At 32.0% G+C, this 13820-nt stretch overlaps 1 protein-coding gene across 1 annotated transcript; it reads left to right on the top strand.

Moving 5' to 3' along the window:
• The first annotated feature begins 6409 nt into the window (after positions 1-6409).
• Positions 6410-11169, top strand: LOC18445860 (BURP domain-containing protein 6). Its single transcript, XM_006855986.4, has 2 exons — positions 6410-6485; positions 9898-11169. The coding sequence occupies exons 1-2, from the start codon at positions 6438-6440 to the stop codon at positions 10897-10899; spliced, it is 1050 nt and encodes a 349-aa protein (XP_006856048.4). The 5' UTR covers positions 6410-6437; the 3' UTR covers positions 10900-11169.
• Positions 11170-13820: the final 2651 nt, after the last annotated feature.

Genomic DNA, 13820 nt, shown 5'->3' with positions numbered 1-13820 from the left:
TAATTATAAAATTTAAACCAATAATTTTAATTTCAGCATATAACATTATAGTTAGTTAGGTTGTAATGAATTTGGACTGTAGTTAGTTAGTTTGTAATAATTTGGGTATTTTTAGGGGATTAGGGCTTCCTGCCAATTTGAGATTTTGCTGGCTATTTTTTATCGATTAAATCTACTATTTATAGTAGTCCATGTATGATTATATATTTTATCCATGATAATTATATGATTTATCTTATGTGTGATGTAAATTTAATGGTTCACATAAGTTTATACAGAAAAAAAAGAATATCAATATTCACAAATTGATGAAAAAAGTGAAAGTTAACAATGGAGTACCTTCATTTCTTATTGGATTCCTAAAATAAAACATTTATAATTAATTTTTTAAAAAAAAATTGGATTTTTTTAGAGCTTAATCCAACCAAGTCGGCCGATTCCCGATCCAGATCGCCTATTCATCGATCAGGATGAGTTTTTGAAGTGCCCGATCCGGGGCAACGATCCGTTTTTTAAATCACTGCTTTAAACAATCAAATTACATCCTACTTTTAAATAATGTCGAGAAATGTGATTTCAATACCGAAAATTTTTCTGATAGTCTTAATATATATATTTTTATTTTTATTTATAAAGTTTAAAGCTTAAAAAATAGTATCGACCAGCAAATCTATGAAAAGTTGAAAATCTTTAAAATTGATTGTCAAAAAATGCATTACAAAATATACTATTTCCACAACTTGAAATCCATTTTTTTCTCATGTCCATGTATCTTGATGTCGAGATGATCAACTTGAGGATATTTGAGCATCAATACAACCTCTTCTAGTGAAATTTTTGAGGTAAGCTCAAATTTGAATTTTTAGAGCCTCGACTCTATATGGACTTTTCCCTTGTGTAAAATGGAATTTTATTTTTATTTTAAAGGACGCGGTTAGCATGCGGCCAGTCTGCACATGTAGAAATGTGGGCCCCTTAATAAATTTATTTTTGAAATAGAATTGGTCCTAATTTTTAAAGAATATATAATCTTTAGCATGAAGATCATCAATATGAAAAATAAATAAATTTTACAAACTAGAAATAATATGTGTATTAAGAAAATATTTGGACCGTTAGTTTCAGTTGTTTTTTGATGGACCACCTATCTGCATCCATTTTTAAAATGGCATGGGAAATGCATTGATTTCAAAACATTATTAAGTTTGATAAAGTGTTGTTAGATTTGCTTTGCTTGGCTTTCCTGGCCGAAGTATTGAGTAAAAATCTAAATTAAATTGAACTTGAATCACTTCCCAATATATTTTTGTACTTAAGATATCAACTATTTAACATTTTAGCCATATATTTTTACTTAATTTCAAAATTCCCATGAAAATAAACATGATTTCGACTTCGAATGGTTGAAAAAAAAGGTAAATAGTTAAATAGTTAAACAATGAGGTGTATTTTCATAAGGGAAAGTATATAATGAGACTATTTACCTTTGGTATAAGGTGGTCACAATTAATATTGACCATTAGATGTGAAATTGGGTGGCTGCATTTATTTCATTGACTAAGCTCAAAGTTTAAAAGAATTTTTTCGAACTTTGTGACATACCCATGCTATCAGATTTCACATTAGATGGTTGTAAGTATTGTGATCTTCTTGTACCAAAGATAAATAGTATCATTGTATACAAATCCGTTTTCATAAATCTCTTATTTTCAGTCATTGTGTATTTTCATAAATGTCCTATTTTCAAAATAAATCTGTATTAATTTCTAAAGTGCACCGAACATTTTCAAAATTAGGTAGAAATGCCTCCACAACTATGGGAACTTATTTAGGAACTACATTTGTGATATTAAGAAATTAAAAAATATGCGTTCCATATGTTTGTACACATGTGTCACATATTTAATGTATCTAAACATGCCTAATATACACATTATTTTAAATTTTACTTATTTTATTTCTAGATATACACCTAAAAGGCTTTTGTCAAATAGGCACTTCCCTTTGACAGCAAAAAACGAAAGCCCTCTAAAATGCACAACTTTAATTTGGCCCATTAAAATGGAAACTCTGGCATTAAAATCGATCATCCTAATTTCGAGATTTATGAATATATAAAAATAAAAATAAAAATAAAAAATATTTGAATTCATAAAAACAAGGGATTGCATACAATGAAACCATTTACCTTTGATACAAAGTGGTCGCAATTACTTATAACTATCTGATGTAAAATTCGATAGCTTGGGTATGTTACAAAGTTTAAGAAAGTTTCTTTTAAAGTTTGATCTTGGTCAATGGAATAAATGCTATCACCCAATTTCACATCCAATGGTCAAGAGTGATTGTGACCACCTTGTACTATAGGTAAAAGGTCTTATTCTATACTTTTCCTAAAAACAATGCATCTGGTAACTATTATCTGGAAAATCCATTTTTAAAATTTTTAAGTGTTTATAGATCTGGTCCGTCATTTTTTAGTTCTAAAATTTCACAATTATGGGTGTATACATATTTTCAATATTAATGCAAGGCTTTCTAGCACATTGTTGCATTCTTTGGCATGATTTGGAAGTGTGCTTGACATTTATTGCGCAAGGTGGGCACCTTATGCAAACCACCCAAAATAAAGTAAGGAAATGTATACAATAAGACTATTGACTTTTGATATAAGGAGGTCACAAATATCATTGACAGCTAGATTTGAAATTGGGTGGTTGTGATATATTTTCATCTATTGGATTTCATATCCAATTACTAAAAGTGAATATGACCTCCTCGTACAAAAAATAATCTCATAGTATATCATCATCATCATCATCATCATCATCATCATCGCCAATGGTCTTTTTCCATATAATTGGGGTTGGCTACATAAATCCTGTTATACCAGTATGCTCTATTAAAAGTCATACGCTCAGTGAGGCCATAAATCAGATCTTTTCTCATGGTATATAATTCCGAAAAATAATATCGTCTTATACTTTGTGTATCAATGATGGTCAAATATCAGTAGTATTTTCAAGTATAATGACTGCTACATATTAATGCAAAGGAAAATTTTTTGGCTAGCAAAGATTGAATAATAAAGGCTTCTTTATTTCTGAAGTTAGTTCATTTGTTGATATATATGAATCCTCATTTTTTAACTCAAGTTACAATCCAATCCAATGCAACTGTCAAAGTTGGGACCAAAGGAGTGCAATAACTTGAAGAAATATGAATCAATATCGTTACATTCGCTTCAGAGCTATACCCTTAGTCAGGTTATAAGTCCTCATATCTCTTTTCATAGTATATAATCCCAAAAAGTAATATTGCCTTATACATTGTGTGCCAATGATGGTCAAATATCAACAATATTTTCAAGTATAACGACATCATATCGATGCAAAGGCGAATTTATTGGCTAGCAAAGATTGAATAATAAAGGCCTCTTCATTTATGAAGTTAGTTAATTTGCTGATATATATGAATCCCCATTGTTTAACAAGTTACAATCCAATCCAATGTAACTGTCAAAGTTAGTTGAGACCGAAGGAGTGCAATAACAAGAAGAAATATGAATCAATATTGTTAGATTGGCTTCATAGTCTTTTTCAAACCAATATTGTTAGATTCGTTTCAGAGTCTTTTCGGTTTGATGAGAAAAATGAAGCAATTTGGTACTTCGGCCGATTCAAATGAAGACTTCGAAATTTTTTGAATTTAAAATAAATAAATTAGATATTTATATAAAATATATAAAACTAATGAAAAATATTAAAAATACTTTTTTTAAAAAAAAAAACTTTTATATAAATATTTCTTTGCTTCGGACGAAGAGGCCAAGTCATCTTGAAGTAGACCCGAATTTGACTAAAGCGGCCCAAATCTGACTGAAACAGCAACATCAAGATTCGCTTCATGTAGGTCTAGGCCTAAAATCCAAAAGATTCGGGCTTTTCAGCTGAAGCGAAGTGCATTTCACAACACTGATATGGATGTCTGTGTGAGAGAGAGTATAGTACTAGTCAAAAGTACAAAATACATAAGAGAAAGAGTAACCTTGTGAAAGAGAGAGTAATAATAGACAAAATGAGTACTAACAAGAGAGAGAGACGTACCCACACTAAAAGTAAGAGACTCGTAAATCCAATAAAAACTTCCATTGCTAACTCAGAATTTAAATATGGTTATGTGGGAGTTGTGGATAAAATTCAGCTATTTATGGTTAAAAATATAGCAGCAATTTATTGTTGCTCGTAAATGCACAAAGCCTTTTTTACAAATGGATAGAAACATGCTTATTTTGCTGTTATACCACTCAAAAAAGTCAAATCTTTTATTTATTTATCTAAAATCAAATTAATACTATTTTTTAACTTACCAATAAATTGCCATTAGATGTTTTACTATCTATAAAACGCAATCTTTCATGAGAAGTGCCCATGTATCTTATATTCCTGCACAAAGACAACTCTATAGGTTAAATGCGTAATCAATCTTAACTTAATGTCAAAACCTTATATAAGTGAATGCCAAAACCTTTCAGAAATAATAAATGATGAAGGAAGATTTTGATAATTCGATATTGATATTTATGAGCTTGAACTTTTATCTGTAAAGAGGGATTACCTGCATCTTGTTACTTACTACTATTGATTGTTTTAGGGGTGGGATTTACTTACTGCTATTGATTTTTTATGGGTGCGATTTGTATAAGGGTGCAATCTTGAACAATCCAATAAAGGCGCACTTCCAAATTGTATCGTAACATATAATTTTGTTGTAAATTTTTTTTAGGATTATCTTAAAATCTATTTTCACATCTAATTAAAAAATTTTAAACTCCAAAAATGATTAAAATAGAAGATTTATAAACATATGAAAATCTTCAAAATGGACGGTCTAGATAATGTGTTGCAAGATGCAGACTCAAAAACCTTATATATATATATATTCATATATCTCGATGTCGAGATGATCAAATAAAAAGTTTTTCAACATTAAAATAACCTTTTCGATATAAATAATTTTTAAAATTTATTTATTTTTTCATATTCATGATCTTCCTTATGTCCAAAAAAGGGCGACTCACTATCCGTGCAATCATTAATAGATTTTTTAAAGTTGGTGGGGTCGATGTTTTTTCAATAAGTAGGGATTATATTATTGAGGAGACAGGTCCAAGTGCCTCTTTACAGTTGGTGGGGTGGGTGTTACTTACTACTATTGATTGTTTTAGGGGTGGGATTTACTTACTGCTATTGATTTTTTATGGGTGCGATTTGTATAAGGGTGCAATCTTGAACAATCCAATAAAGTCGTACTTCCAAATTGTATCATAACATATAATTTTGTTGTAAAATTTTTTTAGGATTATCTTAAAATCTATTTTCACATCTAATTAAAAAATTTTAAACTCCAAAAATGATTAAAATAGAAGATTTGTAAACATATGAAAATCTTCAAAATGGACGGTCTAGATAATGTGTTGCAAGATGCAGACTCAAAAACCTTTTTTATATATATATTCATATATCTCGATGTCGAGATGATCAAATAGAAGGTTTTTCAACATTAAAATAACCTTTCCGATATATTTTGAAGTACACATGTAATTCAACATATGAAGGGTGAAACCTTACATAAATTTTTCCCTTGTTTTATTAAGGGGAAAGGTCCAATTGCGTTTATCGAAGGCGGTTCCATTTTCACGCAACAACAATAATTCAAGTGCTTCCAATCTCATTAAAAATAATCTTTCCTATAGATTTTGAAGTGCACATGTAATTCTACATTTTGAAGGTTGCAACCTTATATAAACTTTTCCCTTGTTTTATTAAGGGAAAATGTCTAATTGCGTTTATCTAAGGCGTCCCCATTTCCACGCAACAACAATAATTCAAGTGCTTCCAATCCCATTGTCTGAAATAGAATTTTTGTTTTATTAAGGGCAAAGGTCCAATTGCGTTTATCGAAGGCCGTCCCATTTCCACACGCAACAACAATAATTCAAGTATTCCCAATCCCATTGTCCGAAATCGAATTTTAATTTTCTTTTAAAGGACGCCCTTAGCATGCCCAATTCCGCACATGCGGGCCCTTTAATAAATATATTTTTGACGTAAAATTTGATCCTAATTTTTAAAAAATATACAATCTTTAGCATTAAGATCATCAAGTTGAAAAATAAATAAAATTTACAAACTTGAAATAATAAGTGTATTAAGAATATATTTAGACCATTAGTTTAAGTTGTTTTTTGATGGATCACCTATTTGCATTCATTTTTAACATGAATGCTTTAGACCTCTTAACCGCTCTTAACCGTATATTGTACAAATGCGGTCCAGCCCACATGATATAATTGTTCTTTTAAAATGTTGCCCGAAATGAAAATATAGCCTATAAATATGGGCACCATGTCGCATGGCCATTGCATCTCATGTACAATGGCAATCCCCATTCAGAGCCTCTTCTCCTTCTTCTTCTTCGTGTTGGTGAGTCTCTCTCTCTTGGTGTGCCTCTCCCTCCCTCTTTAAGCACATAAAAGAACTAATTATTTTAGTGCACTTCTTTTCTCTTTCTAGTAATAACATTTAACTGCTTCTTCATGTTGTTGCGCAGCCCCTTTCGGTCTCTCCCATTTATTTATTTTTTTGGCAAGAAGCAACTGTTAGCGTGAAAGCCATCGCGCTAATGCGCATCCATTTTGTTGCTTTTCTTCACTAGCTCGAAAGCAACAAGCAATGGCTATCTTTTACATGGGCTCGCCGTGCATTTGTAAAGAGAGAATAGCAGTGAAAAAAAGAAAAAAGAAAGTCATGTCCATTGAGATTGTCGCTTTGTCTCACATACATAGTGTATATGAAGAGCTTATCGTTTATCGTATTTATTAAGAGGGGAGTGTTTCAATGCAACTCTTGCGTAGTAATATACTGCAACAACCTTCAAAAGCCATGTTAAACCCATTTGTTTAACTCCAATTTTTAAATATACGATTGTTTTCAATCTAACGAATGATCACAAAAAAGAACATTTTGAAAATACGCCCCAAAATATGTTTTTTGAGGCCAACTAATATAGGTCGTCCATTTTAATGAGATGCTTAGATCAAGGCTTTAGAAGGATTTTTTTTATTTCCAAAATTTTTAGATTGCTTTAGTATCATTAGATTAACAATGCTAAAAAAAAAAAATTTGATTTTGAATTTGTAAAGGTCAAGATCTTAAAATTCACCAAATAGATGGTCGAAATTCATTGTTGGAGGGTACTCATTTTGATTATATCTTGAGTGAAAATTAAATTTTATTTTTTTAGTATTGATTATTAGGATGAAGGGAGTGGGTGTGCAAATTTTGGGGTGATACAAATGTATTAAATATGATTTTCTAAAAATGTTGTTACATTATATTAAAATATAACCGTTGCATGAAATCATTCCCCTTATGTGAAGATGAAATCACTCCCCTTATGTGAAGAGTTTTACTACCTGAGTTCTTATCACTTTAGTACTAAAATTTAAATTGTCCATTGAGGTTGGCTCATGCGGGTGTTTATTTATTTTTTTGGAGAGGTGGGGTGGGGGGATTCTAGTATTTTCTCCATTTTTCTAGTTTGAGCTCATGATCATGATGGGCTTTTAAAATTACATAAAAAAGTATGGGTAAAATGTGAAATAATCCATGTTAGATATTTTTTAATAAAAAATCGCTTTTGGGATAATCCATCTTAGGTATGTTACTTTTTTTTACCTGAGGGAATTTTTGTACAATATGCTCATATGACAACAAGCTATACGGTAAACTCATTATACTTCTCCACCCATATATATTTCTTTCCTACATCCCCATCTCTCAATTTGAATGGATGGTTAGGATGAATTGAGAGATGGTTAGGATGGTCCTAAACACAATGTCATGCCTATACATTGTTTTATTTTATTATTTTTTGCACAATATTTTGACACAAAATTTGGGGGATCAACTCCTCTCTTAAACTCGCACCTGCCAAAAATAAGTTATGAAAAATTCATGCTAAAATAAAATGACAAAAAAACCCTTGAAATTTTTAGGAGTATTTTGGTCATTTTATATTTTGAAAATATTTTTTAGTATATTTTCAAGTGCGCCCCAAAAAGTTCATATTCATATGATTTATAGAAAAAAATTAAAAATAAAATACTCTGAGATGTCAGATCTAAATTAGACAATAAGCTATTCACTTGTGACATTATGGCTGAAACCATCCCAGTCATCTATTTAGATCAAATGGCTAGGAAATGGGGGATAAAAGAAAAATATATAGGAAACGGTTTGTACGAGTCCATGTAAAAATGAGTCACCTATTAAAAATTTATTTTCGAGATGAATGTTTGGATCTAATTTTTAAAGACATGTAATTTCTAACATGGAGATCATGAATATGAAAAAATTAATAAATTTTGAAAATTTAAAATAATAATTCTATTAACAAATATTTGGACCGTTAGTTTCAATTGTTTTTAGATGGACCACCTATTTGTAGCCATCTTAATACCTCGGGGACAACATACATAGAAATGCTTCCATCACTTTTTTTGCTACAGAACTATTAATGTTTTTGGTTGTCCATTGGACACTCACAGGACTTAAGCCCACAGCTATAGGCCAAATTTTTAGGCCCATGAGGCTTTGATGCCCTTCATTTAATTGAAAATTTTGAAGTCTTAGTTACCTTGTCGATTATCTTTTCAGTATGTTGATAATTCCTCTAAGGACTTGGTTTCTATGCGGCCAAACCCGCATACGTAGAAATGTGGGCTTTTTAATAAATATATTTTTGAGATGGATTTTTGGACTTAATATTTAAGAATATGTAATCTCTAACATGGAGATCATGAATATGAATAAATAAATAAATTTTTAAAACTAGAAATAATAATTCTAGTAAGAAAACATTTGAGCAGTTAATTTCCATTATTTTTAGATGGAACACCTACTTGCATCCATCTTTAAGAAAGATGCTTTATACTTTTTTGGACCGCCTATGCTGTCATGCGGTTGCCCGCATGAAACAATTTTCCTTTCCATAATCCTTGATGCTTCTTCCTTTTATATATATTTTTTTCTTTTTCTCCCTCTTTTCTTTTGTTTTTTTTTTTTTTTGTGCTTTCCTTTCTACTTTTAGATTTTTATGTACGGACTAGGTAAATTACCAAAATTTACTCTTTATTTCATAAATTTTGTAACTTTATCGTGAGGTCCTATTCCCCCATTGTTATTATATTTTCCAAATTTTATCTCGGTTCAATCTTTCAAACATCAAACCGCTTATTTTTTATTTTTAACATTTGTTAGGGGTCTGATATATATATTGAACTGCCCCATTTGTAGGACAGTCAGATAACAACAACATTGGACTACCATATATTTTTGGGCCATCTTTCTTTATACGGCAGTCTAATATTACAAACATCGGACCACCATTTTTCATAGTTTGTTATGTTCTAGTAGTCCAAGCTTACAACAAAAATGTAGTTAAAAATGAGTCCGATGTTCAAAAGCTTGGATCACTGAAAAATAAAATGATAAGAAAAAATGAAATATGATATTTGAAATATTGGACTACCCCACAGACAACGTTAGGTAAAAAACATAAGGTGGTCCAATATTGCACTTATGACTGCCCTTCAGATGGGGCAGTTCTAAATATTTCATATCGGACCAACCTACTAATGTAAAAATAAAAAATAAAAAATGATCAGTTGGGGGAAAAATAGAAAAACAATAATAAAAATGGAAGGGAGTAGGACTTCGTCATAAAATTACAGAACTTAATGACTAAAGAGTAAATTTGGTAATTTTACCAAGTATGTTAAAATCCATTCTACTTGTGCTGACACACTTACTTTTTACGCTCATATTGGTGCAGCTTATTTGCGGTGATGCAAGGGTTTTGGAAGAGCAAAACCAAGAAACCCCATCTACAAACGACTTTGATCCTGAGAAAAACTTCCTTTACTATAATTATGCCAAACAAAAGACCCCATCTACAGAGGGCTTTGATCCTGAAAATATTATCTGGTACCATAATTATGCAAAAAAAGATGAAGATAGCAACACTATATCTCACCATCCCCTAAGCTCATCTCAAACAGCATCCACAAAGGATTTTGAACCTGAAAGCAGTGTCAAAGAAATGGACTCACATTCTCATATAACCAGCCATGATCGTGCTCCAGGATCCGAAAATGTTTTCTTCCACATGAAGGATCTCAAGGTTGGAAACAAACTTGACCTCTACAATATGGTTGACAAAACCTTGGCAGCCACCTCCCCTCTACCACGCCAAGAAGCCGATTCCATTCCCTTTGCATCTGCTTCACTCCCTGATATCTTGCATCGCTTCTCGATCCCTCCGGACTCACCTCTAGCTAAGAAAGTAGCAAGGAACCTTCACATATGTGAGTCTCCCCCATTAATGGGCGAACGCAAGTTTTGCGCCACAAGCCTCGAGTCCCTGCATGACTTTGTCTTATCGATCTTGGGGCCTAAAGCTAAACCCCAAGTGCTGGCAACTACCTTGCACAACGAAGAGAATCGTCCTCCCCTTGTGCAATCTTACATTGTGAAAGAGATTATGCTTCGATTAACACCACCATATCTGCCCGTTTGTCATCCAATGACTTACCCGTATACTGTGTTTTATTGCCATGTCGTGGTTAAAACCACGGCCTTGATGGTGAAGCTAGAAGATGAGGATGGAAGCAAAATGGATGCTGCAGCAGCTTGTCACTTGGACACCTCTGACTGGGACCCCGACCATGTTTCTTTCAAGGTGCTTGGCATCAAGCCAGGCACTGAACCTGTTTGCCATTTCTTTCCAGAGACTCACTTGGCTTTCATTACGACTTCTCTCGAGGCAGCCGTGTGATCATGATCCTGAACCATGTTGGATGGTCAGAATGCCATTGCGTTTGCATGTAATTGGGTTTGTGTGTTAGTAACAAAGGCATTCTGTAGTTATAAATAAGGTAATTTTCAACCATGTCCGTCCTCTTATCATGTGGTGCTTTTATCAGCAGTGTCATTGTAGTAAACCAGTCTATGTTTTTGTAATGTTGTTTCAACCATGTCCCTCCTCTTATCATGTGGTGCTTTTGTTAGCAGTGTCATTGTAGTAAACCAATCTATGTTTTTGTAATGTTGTTTTTTTTGCGATAAAGCATTTCTTAAAACCTATAATACCGTGCACATTAAAAAAAGGAAAATGGTTCGATAGGGTTGCAGCCCTATCAAAATAAGGAAAGCCTCATCTCATGATTCATTAAAAATTACAATTTAAGTATTGAAAAACCTCAGTAAAAATCTAAATTGAATCGAACTCGAATCACTTCCCAATATATTTTCAAGGGAAGTTGTTAAAACAAGATTTCGACTATTTAACATTTTAACAATATATTTTTACTTAATTTCAAAATTCCCATGAAAATAAACATGATTTTGACTTGGAATTGTTGAAAAAAGGTAAATAGTTAAATAGTTGAAAAATGAGGTGTATTTTTATAAGGGAAGGTATATAATGAGACCATTTACTTTTGGTATAAAATGTTCACAATTAATCTTGTCCATTAGATGTGAAATTGGATGGTTGTATTTATTTCATTCATCAAGGTCAAAGTTGAAAAGAAAGTTTCTCGAACTTTGTGACACACTCAAGGTATCAGATTTCACATCGGATGATTGCAGGTAATTGTGACCTCCCTGTACCAAAGGTAAATGGTCTCATTGTATACAATCCCTTTTCATAAATCTCCTATTTTCAGTCATTGTGTATTTTTATAAATATCGTATTTTCAAAATAAATTCATATTAATTTCAAAAATGCACCTAACATTTTAAAAATTTGGTAGAAATACCTCTACAACTATGGGAACTTATTTAGGAACTACATTGGTGATATTAAGAAATTAAAACTCCTTCCATATGTTTGTACTCAAGTGTCACATGTTTAATGTATTTAAACATGCTTAATATACACATTATTTTAAATTTTCCTTATTTTATTTTGAGATATACACCTAAAAGGCTTCAATCAAATAGGCACTTCCCTTTCCCAGCAAAAAAAAAGAGCCCTCTAAAATGCACAACTTTAATTCGGGCCATTAAAATGGAAACTTTGGCATTAAAATCGATTATCTTAACCTCGAAATTTATGAATGTAAAAAAAAAAGGATTTGAAATCATAAAAACTAGGAATTGTATACAATAAGACCATTTATTTTTGATACAAGGTGGTCACAATTACTTACAACCATATGATGTGAAATTTGATAGCTTGGGTATGCTACAAAGTTCAAAAAAATTTCTTTTAAAGTTTGATCTTGGTCAATGGAATAAATGGAGCCACCCAATTTCACATCCAATGGTCAAAATTGATTGTGACCACCTTGTACCATAGGTAAATGGTCTCATTCTATACTTTTCCTAAAAACAATATATCTTGTAACTATTATTTGGAACATCCATTTTTTAAAATTTTTACTGTTTATAGATTTGGTCCATCTACATCATTTTTTAAGTCGTCAAATTTCAAAATTATGGATGTATACATATTATCAATATTAACACAAGGCTTTCTAGCACATTGCTGCATTCTTTGGCATGATAGTGTGCTTGATATTTATTGTTTAAGGGGGGCACCTTACACAAACCACTCAAAATAAAGAAAGGAAATGTATACAATAAGACTATTTACTTTTGATACATGGAGGTCACAAATATCATTGACAGCTAGATTTGAAATTGAGTCGTAGCAAATGTGCCATTATTTGAGCACACGGTCCAAAATAAAATTTCTCGAATGTTGTAACACATTTTCATCTATTGGATTTTTCATCCAAATACTAAAAATGATTGTTACCTCCTCGTACAAAAATAATCTCATAGTATATCATCATCATCATCGTCAATGCTTTTCTCCTTCGATTAACACCACCATATCTGCCAGTTTTTCATCCAATGACTTACCCGTATACTGTGTTTCATTGCCATGTCGTGGTTAAAACCACGGGCTTTCATGGTGAAGCTAGAAGGTGAGGATGGAAGCAAGATGGATGCTGCAGCAGCTTGTCACTTGGACACCTCTGACTGGGACCCGACCATGTTTCTTTCAAGGTGCTCGGCATCAAGCCAGGCACTGAACCTGTTTGCCATTTCCTTCCAGAGACTCACTTGGCTTTCATTTCGACTTCTCTCGGAGCAGCCATGTGATCATGATCCTGAACCATGTTGGATAATCTGCATGCCATTGTGTTTACGTGTAATTGTGTTTTGTGTGTTAGTAACGAACGCATTCTGTAGTTTTAAATAAGGTGATTTTCAACCATGTACGTCCTCTAATCATGTGGTGCTTTTATCAGCAGTGTTATTGTAGTAAACCAGTCTATGTTTTTGTAATGTTGTTTCAACCATGTCCCTCCTCTTATCATGTGGTGCTTTTATTAGCAGTGTCATTGTAGTTAACCAATCTATGTTTTTGTAATGTTGTTTTTTTTGCGATAAAGCATTTCTTAAAACCTATAATACCGTGCACGTTAAAAAAAAAGACAAAAAGAAGAAAAAGAGGATTTGAAATCATTAAAACTAGGAATTGTATACAATAAGATCATTTAATTTTGATAAAAGGCGGTCACAATTACTTACAACCATATGATGTGAAATTTGATAGCTTGGATATGCTACAAAGTTCAAAAAAATTTCTTTTGAAACTTGAGCTTGTTCAAAGGAATAAATGCAGCCACCCAATTTCACATCCAATGGTCAAAATTGATTGTGACCACCTTGTACCATAGG

This window comes from Amborella trichopoda, chromosome 13 (assembly GCF_054954075.1).
Source record: "Amborella trichopoda isolate Santa Cruz 75 chromosome 13, AtrichopodaSantaCruz75HAP2 v2.0, whole genome shotgun sequence".
Taxonomy (NCBI): Eukaryota; Viridiplantae; Streptophyta; class Magnoliopsida; order Amborellales; family Amborellaceae; genus Amborella; species Amborella trichopoda.
Note: the sequence above shows the minus strand (reverse complement) of the source record. Positions and strands in the feature narration are given on the sequence as shown.

What these genes read in the sequence shown, in the direction of transcription:
- LOC18445860 (XM_006855986.4), top strand. Translation starts at nt 6,438, where the DNA reads ATGGCAATCCCCATTCAGAGCCTCTTCTCCTTCTTCTTCTTCGTGTTG. An exon ending in CCTTCTTCTTCTTCGTGTTG is followed by an intron (nt 6,486 to 9,897) that starts GTGAGTCTCTCT and finishes ATATTGGTGCAG; the next exon opens with CTTATTTGCGGTGATGCAAG.